The 25,649-nt window shown below is 35.2% G+C and overlaps 1 protein-coding gene across 1 annotated transcript in view; it reads right to left on the bottom strand.

Moving 5' to 3' along the window:
- DSCAM (DS cell adhesion molecule) overlaps positions 1-25,649 on the bottom strand; it is a 778,395-nt gene that overhangs the window by 121,964 nt on the left and 630,782 nt on the right. The window contains exons 17-19 of the mRNA XM_027843631.1: positions 18,432-18,672; positions 16,486-16,632; positions 10,459-10,614 (exon numbers count right to left, since the gene is read on the bottom strand). Coding sequence (XP_027699432.1) covers positions 10,459-10,614; positions 16,486-16,632; positions 18,432-18,672 — 544 coding nt within the window. The remainder of the gene's footprint in view (positions 1-10,458; positions 10,615-16,485; positions 16,633-18,431; positions 18,673-25,649) is intronic.

Raw genomic sequence — 25,649 nt, 5'->3', positions numbered from 1 at the left:
CTATAGAAAGCATTCTTGTCTAGGTACGGATTAGAATGGATGAGACACCCTCTAAATTACAGTTTCTATGATCCTGTATTGCATTATATTATATTTTAGTTTGCTACTTTACTAAATGGCACACAATTCCCCTTTCTCCTAGACTGCTGAATTGGTATGCATTCAGCATGGTGCATATGTCTTCAAGTACACTAAATACTATCATGAAATACAGTACAGATGGTTGCTTCTACCAGTGGCCAGTCTGCTTCCACTCTCTCTACACCCTGTCCCCTTACATTTAAATAATGGATACCTCATGTGCCTTTATGAGCTGTAGTACTGGGGTACAGTTGGCTACCCATACTCCCTTCCCCCCATTCAATTTCACTAGACTATCTAGTTATTTTATATCTCCCATCTTTTCATCACTAGCTTCCTTCCTTGCTATTAGTGTTTACTCTTTGCCATCCCTATTGCCACTTCTAATTGCCACCAACTGTGCTGCTGCTGGGGCAGCTAGGTGGTGCAGTGGATAGAATATGGGGCCTGGAGTCAGAAGAGCTGAATTCAAATCCAGCCTCAGATATGTACTACCTGGGCAAGTGTGACCCTGAGCAAATCACTTTATTCTGTTTGCCTTAGTTTCCTCAACTGTAAAATGAGCTGAAGAAGGAAATGGCAAACCACTCCAGTATCTTTGCCAAGATAACCCCAAATGGGGTCACAAAAATCAGACACAACTGAAAGGACTGAACAACACCACTATGCTGCTGCTGCTAATCTTTTTTCTCTGGTTTTCTTAATAAACATTTATTAAGTACCTACTATGTGCTAGATTCTATGCTCAGCACTGGAAATACAAATGAGAAAAAGAGAGTCCCTTAATACACAAAGGGAAGCTGAAAAGAGAAAGAGTACTACTGGGTAACTGATGTGGGGGCATGATGTTCATGGGGTTGAAACCAAAACGAGCAGCTTATGAGGAATATAAAGGGAGGTTTTGGGAGAATTTATTTCTCTGCCCTTCATCCCTCCAATCAGAGTGGAGAGGCAACTGAGGGTGCCTCTTCCATATGTCTCTTTCATATTCTATCATTTCTGGCATGTTTCCCATACTTCCCAACATTTACACACAAAAATAGTCTTTTTATATAAATCACCAACTATTCAGAACACTCCTCTTTTTGATAAACTAATCACCATTGCACACTGGTGCAACACTGTTTTGGTCATTTGTTCTTTTGTTATTTTAGGTTTGTTACTGAGTCGTCCAGGGGTTGCTTTTGCTATTTTAGGTGTCTGTGTGTGTGTGTGTTTAAATACATACAATCACACAGATACATAGCTATATACAATCACAAAGCTTTATACTTAATGTGATTAAGTACATTTGATTATGTAGATTATGTATATGATCACATATATTACATATTTTTGCACCATTATATATATTATGATTATGTATATTAATATATTTATTTACAAATACATCTAAGAGCCTCTTTGCCTGTGTGTGTGTGTGTGTGTGTGTGTGTGTGTGTATGTGTGTGTACTAGATCATTGGTATATGGAATGTTTGCTGAGATACCAATGAAGACTGGTATCTTCTCCTGAATTTTTAATTTAAAAAAATTGTAGAGAGTTTCCTGAAGCACCAACTTAAATGACTTGTCCAGGGTCAAATAACCAATATATGCAAAAGATGGGACTAAAACCTAAGTTTCCCAACTCTGAGGTTAGCCAGTCAGTCAAGAAACACTTATTAAATACCTACTATGTACTGAGTGCTGAGGATACAAACAAAGATAAAAGATAGTTGCTAGGAGTCAGTTTAATGTGGGAGACAACATGCAAACATATATACAAATAAATCATATGAAGGATAAATTGTAAATAACAGAAAAAGGGCAATAGATATAAGGGAGATAGGAAAAGCCTTCCTATAGAAGGCAGGATTTTAGACTTAAAGTAGCCAGGAGTTAGAGATAAGAGGCATTCCAGGTATGGAGGACAACCAGAGAAAATGCCCAGAGTTGGGAGATGATATTTGTTTGAGGAACAGCAGGAAGCCAATTCTCTATTTATTATGCCACATTGCCTCTAGATAATATATATATATATATAAATACATATGTATATGTATATATATATATATATATATAATGAGCATAATAGAGAAAATCATTAAACAATATGCCCTGTCATAGGCAGAAAAGATCATAGCATTGGTTAACAAAGAGTAATGCGATCTCAGTATTAGAAGAAGCCAGTGTTCTTAGATTGGAGATTTCTGGAAAGTGGGGTTAGGTGAGGTTAGAATACCAACATCTGCTTGGTATTTTCCTATTCACAGGAAAGAATTGGATTACTGAGTTCAGATGACAAGCAGCTTAAATTGGAATCAAATTATTAGGCAACTGGAAGGAGGTAAAGGAAAGATATGAGGGATAGCAAAGTCGAAGAATTTCTAGGAGGTAATTAGCTCTGAAAATAAGCTTTCAGAGAAACTAGATTTTGAAGGATATGACTGGTTCTCACAACTTCCAGTTCTTAAAGTTATCAGGTTCTAACCAGGCCCCTGTGTAGATTCCATAATAATAAGAAATACGTGAATTTTTTGGTTTAGATTTATTTTCAAATGTTAACTATTGATGTGTTTAAATAATATATTCTGCCTAGAATGCATATTTTTTTTAAAAAAAGCATAAGTGAATTTCATAAATGAGTTTGAAACAAAGATCCAGGGAAATAAAGATTTATGATGAGTCACTTTTCATTGAGGTCAGAAGCTTTACTGAAATGGTCAATTTCGGTGATAAGGACTAAATAGGAATAGCACTTATAGATATATTAATGGTTCTTCCATCATTATAGACTATAAAACATAAACACAATGGAGCTGATTCATAATAAAACAAGCTTTAGAACAGCATTTAATATGTAATTATCCTTGAATAATACTTTTTTGTTGTTGCAGTTGTTGGGAGAGTGAGGTGGGAAGAGGGATATATCTAGACCATTGATTATAGCTACATTGGAAACTCTTGGCATGGAAATCTGCTTAGAAAGTTCACTGTGCCATTGAGAGGTTAAGTGACTCTGCCTATGATCATAGCACAACTAGTATGTATCTGTGGCAGAATTTGATCCTAGATCTTCCCATCTCCAAAGTAAATACTCTACTCATTATGCTATTTTGCTTCGCATGTCTTTGGAAGGCAGCTTTGTAATAATCAAAATATCAAATATGAATTTATTAGAACACAATTAGGAAATATTTAATAAACATTTTTATTTATGATTGCTTTTATGTGACTGTAGCATGAATAGATAGATGGATAGTTTTTAGATAGAACACTGGGTTTTTAGTCAGAGAACTTGGTTCTACTACTTATTATATACGCCCTTGGGCAAATCACTTCACCCTTATAGGCCTCAATATCCTAATACGTGAAAAGAGAGATTTGATCAAGATGACCTCTAATGTCTCTTCTAGCTCTAACTCCTATAATCCTGGGATCTTGAAAGTCAAGGAAATAAACTACTACTTGGGATTATTTTCTTTGAGCCAAGTTAGAGCTTCATTTAGAATTAGTCTTCATTATTCTTTCTCCCAAAAGACCTCAACAAGTTCACTATAAGTTGCTCTGCTATTCACCTGAGCTGTCTCTTTACAATGCATGGTGTCTCAAGTGACTTAGCTTGGCTCCCTCCTTTCAGAGCATGTCGCTGCTAGACGGGCCATTCTACTGGTCTGAGTCAGACAGGTCACTGTCTCTTTTCCTATCCACATTCCATGGCTGGGTAGGTAGCTGCTCTACAGCACTGGGCAAGCCACTTGATAGTGGCTTCCAAATGGTTAGGCAAGCTCCTCTGCTACTAGGCTATTATTAGCATGCCATTTTTGCTGGATATTTTGATATACTGGTCTCTCTGTTCAATGAATACCTGTAGTCTTTTTTTTTTTTTTACCTTCAGTTATTGACTAGTCTAAGGGGTACTGCATTCCACTTAGAGTATAGCTGGAGCTCTTGAGCTAAGGCAACAAACAATTTCGGATTGACACAGGCTTCTTCACTTTGATTCACTAAGAGGCTCAGCTGTGAGGTTGTTAGTTATTTCTGGGTAGGAAATAGTGGAGCATGCCTCACTTTTTCTGCTAGTTATTCTTCACCCAAAAGACCATTTCTCTATAAACAATTCCATTTTTCCTTAAGGTGACTGGTTTTTTTTTCACCTCCCATACCCCCTAGGAAATCTTTGGCAAAGTGAATGGTTAGGGAAAGAGATGTGAATGCAATCTGGGTCCAGCAGACAAGTTCATTGTCTCTTGATAGGTAATTAAGGTATTTAAGATAATTAAGCTTTACATTCTTTCTAGGGTAGGGAATGTTTATTTTGCATCCAAAGGCTTTCTATTTTTCAAAGCTTCAGTCTCTCAGCCTCTTCAGACCTTCAGCTTTTGCTGAAGTCTCAGTCTGGTGCTCCCTCAACCTCCTTAAACATGCAATGTTGCTTTCTCATCTTTTCTACTAGTTTGAAATTTCTTTTGTCTATTGCTCCAAGGAGTCAACAGACTGCATGTAAACATTTTATCAGAAATGACCACCACATAAATTATTAGTAATTTCCTGGCTGTTAAGATACAGTTTTATATGACACCTATAGGCTGTGTGTACACTATGTTTGTGCTACCAGGAGCACTGAAGTAGTGTAAATGGTCCAAAGGTGTTTGTGTATTGCCTACAGAAGGGTAGTTTGTCATATGCAAGAAAGAGGTGTGTATCTAGGTTATCAAGCCAGTAGAGAAGTAAGTATACATGTGTGAGAGCCTATCATACCATTAAGTTGAACTGCTACAGGAAATAGGGTAAGGTAAAGCCCATGCTGTGAAGGTTCTGAATTTAGATTGTGGGATGATACAAAATATTACTCAGGATTATTTTAAATAGCAAATCTATGACTTCACACCCCTCCTCCCATAGTATATATGGAATTTCCTCTATGAAAGGACTATTCCCCATTCATACAACACAGGTAATCAACATACTATATCTGCATAGTTTATTAAACATGGCAAAAATAAAAGCAGAATTTTAAAGCATTCCTCACATAAAGACTTCCACCCAATTGAAACTTCTCCCTGATAACTCTATAATTCACCAGTGCAGTCAGAGTAATTTTTGATCTGCACTCACCTGGAGATGGAAAGATGGAAAGTGCCCTTGTCCTGGGCCCAAGTCTCTCTGCCATTATTTACCAATCTTCCAATCTTCACAATTGGTCTAGATCTCTAGTCTTCCTCTCATTTCAGCCCCTACTTGCATAACACTGGTCTTGGCACTGTTTGAGCCTTTGGTGCTTCTTGGCCATTTTGTTTGGCTAAAAATCTTGCCTCTCCTCTTTCCAGTCTCACCACAAACAGTCAGCAATACTAGAGTCTGACTTCCAAAGTCTGCTGCCACTCACCTGTCAGGTTGGCAAGGATCTTCAGTCTGACTGTAGTGCTTTGATGTTGTTTGCTCTCAGTAGCGAAAATAACCAAGGATAAAATGAAAAACAAATAGGGGACAAAGCCTTATACTACTACTCAGAGATCTCACCTCTTCCCTATGTCTCTAAATATTGTTTCCCATTGTAGAAATTTCCTGGGACCTGTCAGCTACCATAGAAATGAAATACCATTGCAGAAGTACTGTCTGAGTGAGTTTCATTTTTTGTTTTGTTCAATTCTTGACATGCCTGATATATTTCAGCTGTCTTCTGGGGCAGGAAGGGGGGATGTATTCAGTACATTAGGTGGGAGACTTCTGAGAAGTTTGTAAGACTTTGGCTTCCCTTATTTCTGAATGTTCAACCACAGAAGCCTAACATCTATTTCTCTAGACTTCACTGTGCCCGTCTTTGTGTATGTGTATATGTGTGTTGTGTGTCTGTGTATAAAGGGGTTTTGGATATGGGTGTAGATGTCATATTTCTCTCTCATTGAGCGTGGGCTTTGCTATGTTGACAGTTGACAACCCCTTATTGGTTTCTTTGTTGTTTTCCAGTAAATGAGGTAGCCTTTAAGATGTTTGTCTTGCTGGAATTCAGGAGTTACAGGACTCTTTTATTGTGGTGGTGGTGGTGGTGGTCCCTTTCCACTTACACTTCTGTGCCATGTTAGGTGAAGGAATAAGCAATTGATGACAATTTCAATAGAAGAATGTCAGAAGTGGACATGAGTTTGGACTTTTTCCTGAAAGCAGATGTTCTCAGTTCAAGAAATGGTAGCAATTGGGCAATTAATAGATTTCATACAAAAACGCATGGTAGAAACAGACCTGAGACACTACTTCCTGTGTAAAGCAGGGAGAATTTTGGGTTCCTAGAGAGGGTTATTCCAGAATTTAGCCTGCTAGACAGGAAAAGGAGATTTCATAGGCAGTGAAAGCCTTGGAATTTGCTTCAAATGTGATCCTCAAATCAAGAGTACAAGGATCAGACTTTTCAGAGAAAAAAGAGGAAATTTTGAGCAGCATTACTTATTGGGGAAAGGAAATATCATACATGTAGCCCCTACAGCTGGAGGAGCAATGAATGAGACCTGGGCCTAGACAAGCCACACAATTACAGCGACAGGTTTGGACATGCAGGTCCATGGGGAGGTCAGTTCCATGGGGGTGTTTGAATCTGTTACATTTTTCCTGTATTTGCTCACGTGTCTTATGAGCTTTCTTGAGTGCCTTCTGTGTTTTCTTTATCTGTACCATATTATCCTGTAACATCTTTGTAATTTCTGTGGGAAGAAATCAAAGCTGTGGTATATTGCATGAATTTATTACCTTGAATACCTTACATAGGAACTACGAACTTTGTTCATCCACATTCAGAAATGCTAGAGAGAAACTATGTCAAAATTACATTTGGAGTCTGTTGTGGACTACGCAAAAAAAGGGGGTAACAGAAAGAAACTAAGTTTCTTTTGGTCATGTTCCAGAATTGGATCTGGTTTTTTTGTGTGTCAAGAATTTTCAGTGGACCTTGAATCATGGGTGACATTAGCATTGAAGTCACCAAAGATCTATTTTTGGTTGACTTGTTTTGGCAGAAGTGGCCAAATTCTTCATATAATTCTCTACTTCATGCTATGTAATAGATGTGGCCATATATATTTTAATTATCTTTATGGTGTTTTCCCCCTCTGGCTCATCATAATTTCTATAAAAAGAGATTACCAAGTATTCCATGAGATAGTGTTACTTGTAACTTTTGAGCACATGATAACCAACTCCATCAACTCATTTATTTATCTTTCCAGGAGAACTTGTGAAATACCCTTCCATTTATTTTCAATGTCTTTAACTCTTTAAAAAATGAAGTAAAATGAAGTAACAACAAAGAATACATTGGCTATGCTTTACAATATGTACCTCATTCTTATAGAACAAATCCAATAGTACGTGTTTCTTAAGCAGGTACTGCTTAAGTGAAGTGAATAGCAAGAGAAAAATAGGCTGGATTGTCTTTGGGAAGTCACATGATTCTTTTAATAAACTCAAATACCTTCTTGGAACATCTCCTGTGTCTTTTTGGTTTTTAAACACCATGATTCTTATTGTAACAGGCAGCGTTACACATTGAAAAGGGAGTTGGTCTTGGAGCCAGGAAGAATTAGGTTCAAGTCCTACCACTGATGAATACTAGCTGGTGACCTTAGGTAAGGGATTAACCTCTTAGTGCTCTAGACTATTCACTAAGACAATTTGGGGGCAAGGGCAAATTGTTTATCTCTATTGGGAGGGTAAATATCCACACTAGGATTTTCCTAAAATGATAACAACAACAACCACATCTAGAATTCATATAGTATTTTAAGGTTTGTAACATGCTTTATGTATATCATCTCATTTGATTCTTACAACAACCCCTTGAGGTAGGTGCTATTATCTCCATTTTATAGATGAGGAAACTGAGACTAAGTGGCTAAGTGCCTTGTGCAAGGTAAGACAAAATTCAAATCTTGTTGACTCTAAGTTCAGTACTCTATCCACTGTACCACCCTAGCTGTCTCAAACTAGTTTAAAAATCTTTTGATGATATTATGTGGATATAAACTATGGAATTCTATTGTCTCCAAAGAATTTAATTTGATAATTAGCTAAAGTGCGACAGAGATTTGCATGGCAGCCATGTGGTGCATAGTGGCATATAGTGGAACCTGCACAGACCTGTGCTTGGCTGACAGTTTTTGAGATTCTAGGTTCACCATCCTTTCATAATGGGGTATAGAAATTGTATTTTTGAGGAGACTCTTGTCTCCGCAAAACATAAGACACAGAAAATTCACAAATAATAGGTGAGTAGGATCAAGTAGCATACTGACCTTATCAATATTAATCATGTTATTGTCTTTGAAATTAGGCAAAACTTACTTCACAAACCAGCATTGTACTAGTACCTTCATATTTGTGAATTAGCCCTTCCCCAATGGATTTATAATATAAAAAAGTAATAAAGTAAATAAGGAAATGGAGTAAATACTGAAAAGAATTATATTAACTTTTAATCATCAGTTCTACAATATGAGCCTGCATTTTGGGGACCCATGAACAGATATGGAAAGTTTTCATGACCAGCATCAATTCGGCAACAAAGAATTCTCTATATAATGAGTGAGATAGTTATTTTACATTGCCTTCCTCAGAAAGGTAAGAGAGTAACAGCAAGTGTGATATAGTAGAGTATGTACTTGTTTAGATTACTTCAATACCTTCGAAGATCTGTGATTTTATCAATGTGAGTGCTCTTTCCACTATGAAGCATAGATTCCATGCCTACCTAGATAATCTTCATACTTTGTTGTGGCCACGTAAATTTATTACCTTGTACATAATCTTCTAGAGATGACCATCTCTGAGTTTAGCTTCACCATAACTGGTCCTCAGAGAACTAAGGCCACATTACTCAAGAAGCCTTATTCCCAGGAGCACAAAAACTAAATCACTTAGTAAATATTTCCTTGTAAGAAAAACTGTTCCAATGGTTAGAGTCATATAAATATAAAAAGACCATTTCTGGATGTAATGGGTTCCCCTTCCCTAGAGGTTTTTAAGAAAAAGATATATAATCACTTGTTAGTATGTTATACAAAGTATTCTTGTTCAGATATTGGTTAGACTAGAGGGCCTCCTAATTTCCATTCTAACTCTGTGATTCTCTAGTGGGCCTATGACAATATTTTGACTAATACTTTTTTTGCTTGCTAAAAACTATAACAAAATCTCTTTACATATATATGTATGCACATATATAATATATTATTTATGATATATGTACATATTATAGATCCAGCACAATGTAGTACATCTATGTCAAAGTCACTATTTTTCCATAAACTGAAAAAAATAACATCAGAGATGAACTTGATATTTTTTCCATTACAAAATAAGATGTATTTGTAAACATGCATCTACCAAATGATATATAAAACAGAAGTACCAAAGATAGGCTCTAACAGGCTATTTCTAGTTCAATATTAGAAGCCTTTCCAACTTGGTAGGCCTTAGCTTATGCCTAATGACATGGCTTTTAAAAAAGAACATAGGGGGCAGCTACTTGGCACAGTGGATAGAGCACCAGCCCTGAAGTCAGGAGAACCTGAGTTCAAATCTGGCCTCAGACCAAACACTTGACACTTACTAGCTGTGTAACCCTGGGCAAGTCACTTAACCCCAATTGCCTAAAAAAAAAAAAAAACCAAACATAACATTACCTTGATTTTATTATTATTCATTAGAGAAGAGCTTTAATGGAGACATTATTTAAAAAATATAAAAAAAATGTCAGATGTGATTTCTATGTGCTCTGGAAATAGTGACATAGTTAAAAAGCAAGATTAAGAGTTAAAGGTTTGAAGAAAAGAGCTTTAATTTTTCTATTTACTGAATCTTCATAGATTATTTTAGAATAAAAAGCAATATAAAACAATGGCTTTGAAAATACACATATGCTAAAATGATTCACTTAAAATAAAGAAAAAAATAACTTAGACCTTGGTCATGTATATTCATCTTTGGAACTGCACCTTTCATATTAGTAGCTAACACAGTAACTAAAGGTATAAGAAGAAGAGATAAGCCCCTATAAAAGTATTACAACTTTTAAAAAATTAATTATTGCCAAATGTTAGAGAAAATTCTAAAGACAAAGCGGGGAAATAAGGTGAATAAAAATAATTGCAAAACAGGAAGCTAATGTTCTTGAATTTTCCCTATCATGTTTGAGAGCAGAGCTGGTTTTTGGGGAGGCAACATAAGGAATAACATGGTTAATGGAGGTGAAGTTGTCTTATGTTGCCTTTCTGGAGGCGGTCTCAAGTTTGTGCTTCAGGAGCTCAACAAGAGCCTCATCTGACATCTGGCTTCTAAAAACAAATATTGATTGCTTCACAAACCACAAAACATATTTAGCTATCCAGCAGTTGAAAGTCCTCACCATCCTCTTTGGTGCGAGTGAATATCTGTTCGCTTCTGACCCCATCTCCAGCTCTGGTAAATGCCAACACCTGAATGCTGTAGTTGGTATATTTCTCTAGCCCATCTAGCTCCAGGGAAGGCTGTGTAGTAGTAACATTTTTAATCTCTCCCAGCTCTGGGGAAGAAGAAAAACAAAACACAATCATGCATGCTATTGTTACTGGCAACACTATTTTTGCCCTTCTTTGTACTTACTGTCTAGTTGTATAGAGAATATATCCACCTGTCACACACTTAAATTACATAGAAGGGGTAATGCACATTCATTAGATAATGATGAGTGCCATGTAGCAATTTGGAAAAGAGAATTCGCATACCAATTGCCTCAGAACACCTGGCAGAAAAAAATGGCCATAAAAAATAGAGCATTGATTTCAAAGTTGAGTGTTAACAAACCAATTTCAATACAATATTCTATGCTTGGACCATATCTCTGTTGTAATTGCCTGAGGGGACAATAAACAGTTATGGTTCAAATGGAATTGGTATTGCCACAATACATTAGTTTTTCATTTTAAAAGTAATTTTATAGGTGTCTCTTTATGTCATTGAAATTCCTCCATTATCTATCCCTGCTAACCACCCCAGAGAGCCATCTCATATAATAAACAGTATTTTTAAAAAAAGATACAGAATGAAAAAGAAAGGGAAAAAAGCCAGTATAACTTATCAATACTTCAAGAAAGTCTGAAAATATGTTGAATATACAATTTTGGAACGCCCAAGTGTGCAAAGAAGGAAGAGGGTGTCTTCTTTGTAACCATGCTTGTTCTTTATAATTTTGCAATATTCACTTTTGATTTTTTATGTATGTGGTTGTTTTTTTTAATTTCCATTTAGTCACTGCATATATATGTGTGTGTATACACACACACACACACACACATTATATATGGTTTTCTTTGCTCTATTTACTTCAGTCTTCATCTGTTCATGTAATATTTCCATGCATCTTTGTATTCCTCACATTCATCATGTTTATATGTAATATTTTATTTTCCCCCAATTACATGTTAAAAATTTTACATTTATTATTTCTTACATCATAATATTTCTTGTTTGTTTAGCCATTCCCCAATCCATTTGAGAGGCTGTAGCTTCCAATTATTTGTTAACACAAGAAGTAGTGCTATATATATTTTGGTGTCCGTGGGTACTTTCTACTTATCAGTTGCTTCCTTGGGTTAAGGCTTAGTTGTTGAATCATTAGGTCTAAGGGTATTGTTTTAGCCACTTCATTTGTTTAATTCTAAATTGCCTTCTAAAATGGTTACACTGATCCACAACTTTGCCAACAATGTATCAGTTTACCTTTCTTCCCACAACCTGTCTAACACTGATTATTCCCATCTTTTGTCAAATTGAGTTTAAAATGAGAAGTTGTGATGTGAAACCTCAGGATTGTTTTGATTTACATTTCTCTTACTATTACTAATTTGGAACATTTCTGCATGTGATTTTATGTGTGTATATACACATATGTGTGTGTATATACATATATATATGCATGTGTGTTAATTGCTTATATATCTTAGATACTAAACTCTTATCAGAGAAATCTGATACAAAGTTTTCCCCCCATTCAATCACTTCTTTCTTATCCTTGGTATATTATTTTTGTGCAGAAAATTTCAGTTTCAGATAATCAAAGACATATATTTCATCTTTTGTAATTCTATCCTGTTTGATTAAGAAGGTACCTCCTACCCATAGCTGTAAGAGATGTATGATCTACTTGCTCCAATGCATCTTTTAAAAATATGAATCTTCAAAGGGTTCATCATTTAATATCTCACCACTGGACCCAGATGGCTGCAGAGGAGAAAGTGAGGCTAGTGACCTTGTACAGCCTTGTCTTACTTAAATTCAATTCACCTGCAAGTCATGGCATCACCTCCCTGATGTCATGGTCCTCTTTGAGAATGAAGGACAAACAACAACAACAAAGGCTTAGAAATGTACTCATTATGAAGCTTCTACAAGTTCTTTATTAAATCTGCTTGAAACCTATTTTAAAGCACCCATCTTCTTTTAAATTTTTGTGACTTTTAAAGCCACAAGGTCACTTGATAAACACTGGTTACCAAAAGAGACTTACTTAGCTTAAATTGATGAAATGACAAGGAGTCTGAAATTTTGTTTTAACAAAAATGCTTCACTTTCAGAACTATTGTAAAAGCCATTTGTACTCAAAGTTAGAACATAAAAATATCTTCCTCTATGCTACGTTATCTTATGTAATTTAAGAAAAGTGAAAGTGATATACAATTCAAGCACTTTAAAAAAGACTGGAAATTAAATGTTTTCTATTATTTATTATTTGAATCAGTCTTTTCACTAACATATGGATATGTGATGTATATGGCCCATTCTATAAGATCCTTTCTTCATTACTTCAAGGACCATGATTTCACTGGTATAGAAACTCCCTCTGCTGAAGTTTTTCAGGGTGACTGTGAAAGGGTAAGTGTTCCAAGGACTCAAATGAAGAGTATAATGTAGAGTTGAACCAGTTCAACAAGAGTTGGATGGGTGATGGAGATGGATGTAGAATGTAGTAAGTGCAGATGGCCTGAGAAAGAACTGAGAAATAGAGAGATTTGAGGTAATGGTGAGAAAGAACAGGTTTGAGAGTTGCAAGGCAGAGATAAAAGTGAAATGACAGTAGATTATGATCAGATAAAGAAATTTTGGGGTTCATGAACACAAAAGTGGTATGTTTGTTGGTAATGGCAAGATCTAAGTCACAATAATCTCTGTGCATGGCTAAGGAAGGGTGGTCATCAGAAATATGAGAAAATAGGAAATGAGCATTTTAGGGGGGAGTTTCTATATGTTTTGATGTCCTCTGGTTTGAAGACAGGAATTGGGGAGTACAGAAAAACTGTAAGTCTGACACTGAAATCATTGAAGAGGGAAAGAGAGTGTCCTGGAGATCAACAGATAAGAGTTACTAGAACCTTAATTGGGTGATAAATATAGATCGACTGAACTTCAAAGGAGGAGAGGTTATTGAGAGATGATGGTAGAGGGAAAGAGGAAGTAGCAATGAGCAACAATGAGTATTCTAAGTTTACCACCGCAACCAGAGAGTTAAGGGGTAGGAGTGAAAAGAGTTCCTGATATACTGGATAGTCTCAATATGAAATCAAAGATTAAAACTAAGAAAGACAGAGACAGAGAAAGGAACAGAGAGACAGACAAAAAGACAGACCAACACATATATATGAAAAATATAAAATAACCAATTAAAAAACCCCACTATGCTAGAAAACTCCAACACATAGCAATTAAATACAGCGACTCCAATGACAAACAATAAATTCTATAACCACCCAGGAGAAATACCTTCAAAAATTAAGGAAAGAAAATTAAAATAACATAAGACTATTCTATACTTTCCAGAAATAGGCTATTGTGTTCTTTAAAGCAAAAGAACTCAAAATGCAACCCAAGATGATCTTTGCAACCCTGTAAACTTGAGCCTAATCATTAATAAAAAGATGGACATACAATTTTTTACAAAAGCATTTGAAACATTCCTATAAAGAAAAACAGATCTGACCAGGTTAGTTTTTTTTGCAAACTCCACTTCACACCTCCTCAAACTCACAACAATGAAAAGGCAGTAAAGATAAATAAAATGAGCAACCAAGGAAGGGACAGGAAACAAAATAAGTAACTCCAGGAAAAATAAAACCAAATTTTTGAGAGAAAGATATCTATGAAGTTAACAACAGCAGCAGTAGTAACAGCAATAGCAACATAATAACAGAGGAGGCATTAAGAGATGTCCTTCTAAGAGTACACAAGGAGGCAAAGGGGAAAGCAGAAATTTAATAGAGAAATGGTGATGGTAAAATAGGCTGGAGTTACTAAGGACTCAAAATACCCCCACAGATAAATCAATATATTTGTGGGACTAAACTATAGAGTGGGAGGGCACATAATGTTGAGAAACGAGGAAAAATATGGAGGGGGTTTTGTGATGTATTCTAATCAAGCAAATGGTCAACAATGAAAGGAAAAGAATTCCTATATTCTCTAAAAAAGAAAAAAAAAGATATATAGAAGAATCGGTGAGGTGGCACAGGGAGGGATGGAAACAGTGGACAAGAAAGTGGGGAATCTCAAGTTAGTGAAGGGAGAGTGTCCCAATGAAGAACACTCCAATGGGGTGATAGAAATATTATAAAATGGGTATAATCTGTAGGGATTTGGTGTTTATATACTTCTGACAGTACTGGGTCTCTGTGAATAGTATCTTACCTCACAAGAATGGGAGTCAGAGGGGGGAGCAACTTCCACCCAGAAGAGTGAGAAGGTATTGACCATGTAACATTTCTAAAATAATTGTACTGATTCACAGTTCTACCAACAATGCTGTTATCTTCCTATATCCTTTCTAACATTGACTATTCCAATATTTTATTATCTTTCCCAATTTTCTGTACATGAAATGAAACTTTGGAGTTGTTTTGATTTGCTTTTCTCTTTTTATTAGTAATCGGAAAAATTATTTCATCTATCTGTTAATAATTTGCAATTCTTAGGAACTTTTTGTTCATATATATGTAAAAATGTAATATATAAAATGTAATATATATTTGTAATATATATGTAAAAATGTATTTTGTATTGTGAATATGTATTATCTATCTTAAACCAAAAACTACATCCCAATAGATAAGTAAAGGATATGAAAAAACAAATCTCAAAAGAATTTCAAATTATTAACAACCATTTGAAAGAATGCTCCAAATCATTAATAAGAGAAATAAAAATTAAAACAACAGTATCACCTCATATCCTGCAAATTGACAAAGATAAACAAAGATGAGAACTGTCAGTTTTGGAGGGATTGTTGGAATACAGGGACACTAGTGCAGTGATTCTTAAATTTTTTGGTCTCAGGATCCCTTCATACTCTTCAAAATTGTGTTGCCCCTGCCACAAAGAGCTTTGGTTTTATGGTGGTTATATCTATCAATGTTTACCTTACTAAAAATTAGAATGTCTTGTTATTATGAAAAGAGTTTTTAAATTGTGCACCCCATGAAAAAGTTTCAGGGTGCCCAGACGTCTTTGGAGAATTACTGCTCTAGTGCATTATTGATGGAGCCATATAACTGTTTTGGAAAGCAATTTGGAATTACACAAATGAAGTGGCTAAAATTCCCATATCTTTTGACTTTGCAATTCAATTGTTAGGATAATAATAATAATAATAACAATAACAATAATAGCAATCCATATAGCACTTTAAGATTTGCAAAGTGTTTTACAAATATCTTGTTTATTCTTTCTGGAAGGTAAGTGCAATTATTATTTCTATTTTACAGATGAGGAAACTGAGACAGGCAGAAGTTGTGACTTGTCCAGGAATTTTCGTGAACTGATGCAGAGCCAAGTAAGCAGAGTCAAGAAGCAATGTATATGAGTAGGCCAATGTAAACAAAAAGATCCACCAGAAAACAATCAAAAGTAAATGTTGCAAAATTATAAAGAATAAGCCTGGCTCCAAAGAAGACACCTTCACCCTATCCCTATGGAGAGGTGAGAGGACCATGAGTGGGATACATCGCACATCTTTTTAGATTTTTTCAATGTATTATTTTTGCTAATTTTTCTCCTTTTAAAAATTATTATTTTTTATATTGTATGGCTCTCTGAGAGAAGTAGAGAAGGGAAAATTTTGCTAATGTAAAAAAAAGACACCAATAAAATAAAAAAAAAACACTGAAAGGAAATTCAAACATGGATTGAAAGACATACAAAAGACGTGAAACTAAGAGTTTCACATTTTTAGTGCAAAAAAAAAAACCCCAATAGAGGCAATGGATGACATGATTCTCTAAATAGAAATATTAACAGTGTCTTACACATTGTTACTTAAATGCTTGTTGACGTGTTTAATTTGACTTGGTCTACAAATTATATGAGTTCTCTTTGTAACAACTTCAATATCCTAGTCACATTCTCTTACCTCCATCCAAGAGATTGGCCCAGTATATCACCCTGAATCCTTGGAGAATTCCATTCAAGGCTTCTTTGGCAAGTGTTGACCAGGTTATGGATATGGTTTCTGGTGATGTAGCTATGGCTTGGACATTCTCTGGAGGGTAACTGGGCACTGAAATTAAAATAAAAAAAAGAATAAACTATATTCTAAAGATAAAGATGAAAATGTTGTCATTATTCTCCAGCACAAACACCCATTCTCAAACCTATATAAAATGGTTTTCATATTGTTATCACACAAGTGTATGCCTGATTGTTATTATCTCTATACTTCTTACCTGCTTTATTTTTCAGAAGGCCATTATTCTTCTTATCAGTTGAAGTGAATTTGAGACTAATATATAAGACCTTAATATTGTAATTTAGTATTTTTGACACTCATCTTTTGTGGTATACAGTCCATATTTTGCTGTAGTATACTTCAAGAATTCATACTCTTATCCCACCCCCTCAAAAAAATCTTGATAAAAATAAACTTCATCCTCATATCATATGGATTGTTGTTTTCTTTGCTGTCAGTTTGTACATATGTTTTGTTGGAAAGAGAAATTAGCTGGGCGATTAGGAATTTCCAATAAGTGTCACTTTATTGGAGATACCTCAAAGATCTAGAATTATTTCCCCCCTACCATTAGAAGTAATTATCTTATTTCCCATATCATATTGTGTTTTTGACATTAACACTTTATATTTTTCCAGGAAATGTAGCAAAATTGTTTATTTAAATGTGTATGTTAGTAAAATAAGCCACATATTAAACCCAATGTACATTAAGTATGCTTTATAAACTAGTGAAGGTAAAAGGAAGGGAAAAAATTTTAATATCCTTATTAATAGGAATTCCTCTTCTACAAATACCATTTCTGGTCATTTTGATATAAACAGTTGTTTTACCTCTCAAAATTAGGGCACACATGGTTAATTATATACTGAGGTAATTATAGGCTCAAAATAACTAGCTATTTATCCCCTTTAATATCAAACACCTACTTATTGATATTATTAGCCTGTACATGTCATTTTGTGCCTCAATGTTGACATAGTATGATAGAATGGATAGAGAACTAGCCATCAAGCCAGGATTCAATCCCAGCCTCTGACACATACTGACACTGGTTGTGTGACACTGGACAAGTCATTTAAATTCTCAGGCAACTTTCTAAGATCATAAATTTCAGAAAAGGGTCCACCTGCATTGGTAGAGGAAGTTTCCTCAACAGGTATCATCCCTAAAATTATGTCTTCAGAATACAGCACTAACTAATGTTTCCAGATACTCAATAAATTTAAAAGTTTTATATCACATTTTAGTACCTTATATTCAAATTCTATTTTACTATTTATGATTTGATCTCCCTCTATTAGCTGAATTAGTATTTCCTGAACATCAGAGGGAGATGCATCTTGTGAAGTATGCTCTATGAAGTCTTAGAAAAAAGGAATTATTTTATAAAACAGTTATCAAAAACTCTCTTTTAAAATGGACATGGAGTGTTCTTAGAGCAGATTATTTTCTTACATTCTAGCTAACCACTTTTAGTAAAAGGAAGAGACACAGAACTTCACTTGAGAAGACCCAAATCTTGCATGTTAAATGAAATGGAGCAACTCAAAGAGAGAAATAATTTTGCTTTTGTAAACAAGTAGTGTCAGAGTTGTGACCAAACCACAATGTAACTCTGAGTGAAATAAGACATCTACCCAATTACATACTCCTTTGTCAATAATATGAAGTTATTTTTCTTGCTGAGAAATCAACATAAACACAATAGGTATAAGCACAGGAGAAAAACTAAGTTGGTACTTAAATAAAACAGTAAGATGAGACAAAAATACTTGTTTCTCTTTAGGGAAGAAAAACAATAAACTTTAATACTGGCCTGTAACAGCCAAACAACTAGAAACACATACCATCCTCTAGGGTAGTAGTAATGATTTCCTGAGAAGAAGGTCCTGTTCCAGCCTGGTTGCATGCCTGTACCACAAGGCCATACTGAGTGAATTTATTTAGGTTGTCAAGAGTATAAATTTCACTGTCTCCAGTGGTATCAATGCTGATAATGTTGAACTGGAAGTTGCCTCCTGTGCTATATTCCCGGTAACCTATCTGGTAGCCTCGAATAATGCCATTTTGCAAGTGTTTCTTTGGAGCCTAAATAGGAAAGAAAAGATAATACTCAAAATAGCTAGAGATGAAATCAACACCTATCTAGAACCTCTAGCTTTACAAAAAGAATGAAGGTGAAGTTGTAGCCACCTTCTACAATACTCTTCAATAATAACCAGATTGCTAACTTATGCCTATGTACAGAGTTAAACAGGAATGCTAATATTCTAAGACATTGTTAGTACCAAGTTAAAAAGATGATACTTCAAGAGTTATCTAGAGCACTCTCTTAAACCTGTAGAAGGAATTAGGGGGAATGAGTGATACCTCTCAAGTTTTTGAAGGATTGTTATATAGAATGAGAGTCAGTGAGGCAACAGTGCCTACTTTAGAATCAGGAAGACCTGGTTCAAGTTCTACCTCTAAGACATGCTCTTTATGACCATGGTTAAATCCATTAAACTCTCAACACCTCAGGCAATTGGGAGTTTTGGTTGAATTGTTATCAACATTTGTGGAAGGACTTTTGACACTGGTGTTCCTCAATACGATAAGATCACAAGTCTAGGCTATGCTATTCCCCTATGTGTCAGTCATGTAGAACTGATTTAGACTAGTTTTTCTTCTTCTCCTAGAAGAACACAAGGAGCAATGGGTGAATTTGCAGAGAGGTCAATTTTGGTTCAATGTAATGAAAATTTTTCTAAAACTTAAAGTTGTCCAAAAGTGGAATAAATTGTTTCAGGTGATAGAAAGATTCTCTCTCACCAAAAGTCATTGGGTAGAGATTTGGATGTCCATTGGTCAAGGAGTTTTCAGAAGTTAGTCTTATGTTTTTAAAAGTTAGACTAGATGAACTTTGGTGACCTTTCCAACAACTGAGATAATATAAGATTTTGTTGTACTACACTAATTAAAGTATTTTCAAAAAATATTTGAAGAACTGACATTCAAAAGTTTATATTCACAATGCCTATGATAAAATAGTCTGTTAAGAAAACTGAAAGGAAATACCACTTAAAATAAAAATTATTTTAGCATGACTATTTGTATAAAAATGACTATGCTAATAGAAAATAATGTATCTATTCAGTCAACAGACAGTAATCTATACAAACTATGTCTCTAGAACCATTAAAGATACAGAAAAAACCTTATTATGTAATAGGGGATATAAAACTAACCCCTAAAACAATAGAAGTTCAAAAATAGCAATATCTACATGGTCTGAGATGGTCAGAGAAAATATTATGAGATTTGAGTCAACCAAAGAGAATGGGCAGGATTTAGATAACCCTAGGAAAGGAGGAAGGGAATTCAGACAGCATGAAGTAAATACTGAGATGGGGAAAGTCATAGAATTGCCCCATACTATACCTATCCCTCAAAAAGATAGTTAATACAATTAATTAACTGAATTAATTGAATTAATTTAGTTGGTTAGGAAAAAAAACCCCAAAAAACAAAAACTAAGAATTTCTGGTTTATAAAGCCAAAGTATTGCATAAGTGGGATAGCTAGGTAGCACAGTGGAGAGAGTGCCAGGTCTGGAGTCAGAAAGACTCATATTCATGAGTTCAAATCTGGTCTCAGGCACTTAGTAACTATGTGTCACTGGCAAGTCACTTAACCCCATTTGCCTAAGTCTTCTCATCTGTAAAATGAGCTGGAGAAGGAAATGGCAAACTATTCCAATATTCTTGCCAAGAAAACCCCTAATGGGGTCATGAAGAGTTGGACATGACTGAAATGACTGAACAACAAAAAAAAATTGCACAATTAGTGCCTATAAGATTTGAGGTCCCCCCTTCTCCTACCCCCATGCCAAAGCTGCTTATTCAACTAGTTATTCATTAGTTATTCAATTTATAGAAACTGCTTATTCAATTTGGGCAGTTTAAATATATACTATTGGGGCAACTAGGTGGCACAGTGGATAGAGCATTGGCTCTGAAGTCAGGAGGACCTGAGTTCAAATCTGACCTCAGACCAAACACTTGACACTTACTAGCTGTGTGACCCTGGGCAAGTCATTTAACCTCAATTGCCAAAAAAATATTTAAAACATATATATATATATATATGTGTGTGTATATATATATATGTGTGTATATATATACTATTTATGCCCAATAGCCATTTCAGTGATAAATTCCAAATTTCTAATATGTAATCATTTTATGAAAATCACTTGCTCTTCTTTTATTTTGAGTTTTAATCACACATTTGATATTTTGAGACAATCAGGATATCTTTTTTTCTTTCTTAGTAGGTGAAAATACATTCTCAGTAACTCCTGACTTTCAGGAGCACTGAAGATGTGATTCTTGTTTGCTTGTTTGTGTTATAATGGACAAAAATATGTGAACCCCTTCATAAATTCTTTCTTAGAATCTCCACATTTTCAGCTATGCTACTACTATAACATTACAAATCACAAATTTTGCTCTTGGATATTTAAAAAGCAGTTGCATATTTTAAATTATTCATGCTTTCTCTGTCAGTTAAAAAAATAATAAGCATTTTCATATCATGGGCCTTTAGATAGACCCTGTAATGTATTCCAGCCAACATGATACTTAGTACTGTATAATTCAGTTGAACATTAATCAATGAACCAAACTGTAGATCCTGGGGAATTTAAACATATATATAACAAAGCTGCTGAGCTACAATAAGAGTGGGGCAATTGGAGCTTTGTCCAGTGTACCGAGTTCAAAGAATTCTGAATTAAAATGTACTAATAATACTTACAGTATTTTAGAAAAATGATAGATCTTATTGTTTAGTTAGAAAGTTAACAAAAGATACTCCAGATGTCAAAGGCAATGAGGTGTAGAACAAGACCAGGAGATATAGAGTAATCTAGTTTTGGAATATAGACTACATGAAGGGAAGCAATTCAAAATAAAGTTGGGCAACTGGGTTGGATCCAGATTGCAGAAGGTGTTAAATGATCAGATACATATACTCATACTTTTTTTGATAAATGAGTGAAATGATCATAGCAGTGCATTCAGAAGATTATTCTGGCAATGGCATTCAAAATGGATTAGACAGTGGATAGACTAGTTGCAAGAAAAATTGCTAGGAGGGGATTATGATAGTTTAGATGAGATGAGTACCATGACCTGAGTATATTTAGGTGAGGGTAAAGAAGAGGTGCCCAAAACATATTGGAAAGGTAGAAATTATTGGAATAGACAGCTAAGTGGATATGTAAGAGGAGAGAATAAAGATTCAAAGGTGACTCTAAGTTTTTAAGGCTGAGAGACTAAGTAATATCATGAACAAAGATAGAAAAGTTATGTGTGGGCAGGGAGAGGTGAGGAATTACTTTATTATCACATCTAAGACTCAAAAGTTTTCTAACTGCTACTTTTCATAGTAGTCTAATTACTAAAAAGAAGGATCTTGAACAAGGTTAGGATATTTTTGAGAGTGGTAAATGGAGAATATATAATGTACATTCCAAAGCCACAAAATAATCCTTCTGTTTACAATGAACAGATTGTAAGATTTAGAGTTGGAAGAAACCTTAGAAATCATATGGGCCAATGATAATTGAGATCACTGGAATTTAGACACTGTTTCTTGTAACAGAACACAAATAAATAATGATATATTTAGTCCTCATGCCATGTATATTTCAAATTGTCTTTCAAATTACATATCATTCACGTTTCAAAACTATGCTCATTAAAATCTTTAAGGGTCATATATACTTCAAATGAAAATATACTTCTTTGGGAAGCATCTGCATTTGAGAGGTAGAGTTGTGGTAAATGAAAGGTTTTATATAAGAAAAAGCCAACTAATAAATTTCACACAGTTTAATTTCATGCATTTGTTCTTCCACAAACTGAAACAGAAAGTCTAGGCACTGCTAATATGCTAATTCTAATATTAATCTGTCAAAAAGAACAAACAACAATAGACAAATAATAACCAATTTCCAGAAAATTAGAGAATTAAGCAGCTTTTAATAATAGCATACCATCTGGGTAGACTGGTGAATGAAATAGGTTCTATTCTCTGCCTGAACAGTTAATTAGTATGATTTATTTATCTTCAAGATTTCTTTTTACTAGAGAAGAAAATATGCTGAACATATATTTGAGACAGTGTGGCACAGAGGAATGATCAGAAAGAGTATTGGATTTGGAATTTGAAGATCTGGGCTCAAATACCAGCCCCAAGATAAGAGAATGAAATTAAAGGCATGAAGATGGGTAAGAAGAAAATAAAGCCATCCTTCTTTGACAATCACTTGATAGTTTACTAAGAACTAATAGAGAGAGGATATTATTTGAGACAATAAATTCAGCAAAGTTGTAATCTACAAAAATAAATTCCCCCTAATCAATAGTATTTCTATATGATAATGACAAAACTCAAGAGACAATAATAGAAAGGGAACCATTCAACATAACTATCAAATTAGTAAAATACTTGGGGATTAATCTACCAAAGGAGAAAATACTTGAACAGATTCAATTATGAAGTGCTCTTTAAAGAAATAAATAACTCACCCTACAGGAAAATAGGGGTGTGCAGGGAATAATACAGGGGTGGATGATAGAAGGGAGAGCAGACTGGGGGAGGGGGTAATCAGAAGCAAACACTTTTGAGGAGGGACAGGGTCAAAGGAGAGAATAGAATAGACGGGAGTGGGGTGGGATAGGATAGAGAGAAATATAGTTAGTCTTTCACAACATGACTATTATGGAAGTGTTTTGCAAGACTACACATGTATAACCTATATTGAATTGCTTGGCTTCACAATGAGGGTTGGTGGGGAGGGAGGAAGGGATAGAATTTGGAACTCAAAGTTTTAAAAATGAATGTTAAAAATTATTGGAGCCAAGATGACGATGTGAAAGCAGTGACTTCCTTGAGCTCTCCCCCAAACCCCTTCAAATACCTGTAAAAAAAGATGGCTCTAAACAAATTCTAAAGCAGCAGAACCCACAGAAAGACAGAGTGAAACAAATTTTCAGCCCAAGACAACTTGGATGGTTGTTCAGAAAGGAATATTGCGCAGGTCGGGGAGAGGAACTCAGTTTGATGTGGGTGCGCAGGTCTCAGCGAACCTGGAGCAGGCCTCAGGGGAGTGAATCGGGGGCAGCTGTGGTGGTTTCCAGACTTCTCAACCCACAAATGCCAAAGACAACTTAGAAGGTCAGTGGGAAAAGTCTGTTTCTGTGGTGAGAGAGAGAAGCTAGGTCTCAGCCCTAGTTCCCAAGCGCGGTCCCAGGGCTGTGAATGTTTCCTGAGCTTCTGGCCCACAGACTGAGGGGGAATTGAGTGGCTGGGATTGCAGGGATCTCTTTGCTGGTGCAGGATTCTCTTGCTTTGTCCATGCTTGGATCTGGGTCACAGTTCTGGGTGGCAGTCCTGGGCTGAGGAGGAGTGCTGGCATGGTGGAGCATGTAGTGGTGGTGGAGATGAAATCCTCCTCACAGTTCCAAGACAGAAAAGAGTGCTTGTGGTCACTCATAGACCAGAGCACAGGTCAGGAAAGGAGTAAACACCTTGCCCTTGATCATAGTACCTTGGAAGAACTGAAAATTTACAGGTCCCTAAAAGTATTGCTGAAAACAGCTACACAAAACCCCTGAAGCTTGGGACAGTACATTCTCCACATTGGAAGCAGACCTCTACCTTAACAAAGAGTTTATAGCTCAAGTAATTGACTGGGATCGTGAGCAAACCTCACAAAATGAGTCAGACCATAGAATCTTTTTTTGGTAACAAAGAAGATCAAAACATACAACCAGAAGAAGACAACAAAGTCAAAGCTCCTACATCCAAAGCCTCCAATAAAAATATGAATCAGTCCCAGGCTTTGGAAGAGCTTGAAAAGGATTTTGAGAAGCAAGTAAGAGAAGTAGAGGAAAAACTGGGAAGAGAAATAAGAGTGATGCAAGAAAATCATGAAAAACAAGTCAACAGCTTGCTAAAGGAGATCCAAAAAAATACTGAAGAAAATAATACCTTTAAAACTAGCCTAACCCAAATGGCAAAAGAGGTCCAAAAAGCCAATGAGGAGAAGAATGCCCTAAAAAGCAAAATTGGCCAAATGGAAAAGGAAGTCCAAAAACTTAGTGAAGAAAATACCTTCTTAAAAATTAGAATAGAGCAATTGGAAGCTAGTGACTTTATGAGAAATCAAGATACTGTAAAACAAATCCAAAAGTATGAAAAATTAGAAAACAATGTGAAATATCTCATTGGAAAAACAACTGACCTGGAAAGATAGGAGAGAGAAAGATAGGAGTCCAGGAGAGATAATTTAAAAATTATTGGACTATCTGAAAGCCATGATCAAAAAAAGATCCTAGACATCATCTTTCAAGAAATGATCAAGGAAAATTGCCTTGATATTTTAGAACCAGAGGGCAAAATAGAAATTGAAAGAATCCACCGGTCTCCTCCTGAGAGAGATCCCCAAAGGAAAACTAGGAATATTGTACCCAAATTCCAGAGTACCCAAGTCAAAGAGAAAATATTGCAAGCAGCCAGAAAAAAACAATTCAAGTATTGTGGAAACACAATCAGGATAACACAAGATTTAGCACCTTCTACATTAAGGGATAGGAGGGCATGAAATATAATATTTTGGAGGGCAAAGGAGATAGGATTACAGTCAAAAATCACCTACTCAGCAAAATTGAGTATAATCCTTCAGGGGAAAAAATGGTCATTCAGTGAAATAGAGGACTTTGAAGCATCCTGATGAAAAGACCAGAGCTGAATAGAAAATTTGACTTTCAAATACAAGACTCAAGTGGAATATGAAGAAGTAAACAAGGAAAGAGAAATCATTAAGAGACTTATTAAGGTTGAACTATTTACATTCCTGTATGGAAAGATGATATTTGTAACTCATGAGACCTTTGTCAGTATTAGGGTAGTTGGAGGGAAAAAATTATATGTATGTGTATATATCTATATCTATATATAGATATAGATATAGATAGATAGATAGATAGATAGATAGATAGATAGATAGATAGATA

The sequence above is a fragment of the Vombatus ursinus genome, unplaced genomic scaffold (assembly GCF_900497805.2).
Source record: "Vombatus ursinus unplaced genomic scaffold, bare-nosed wombat genome assembly UNPS02014924.1, whole genome shotgun sequence".
Taxonomy (NCBI): domain Eukaryota; kingdom Metazoa; phylum Chordata; class Mammalia; order Diprotodontia; family Vombatidae; genus Vombatus; species Vombatus ursinus.
Note: the sequence above shows the minus strand (reverse complement) of the source record. Positions and strands in the feature narration are given on the sequence as shown.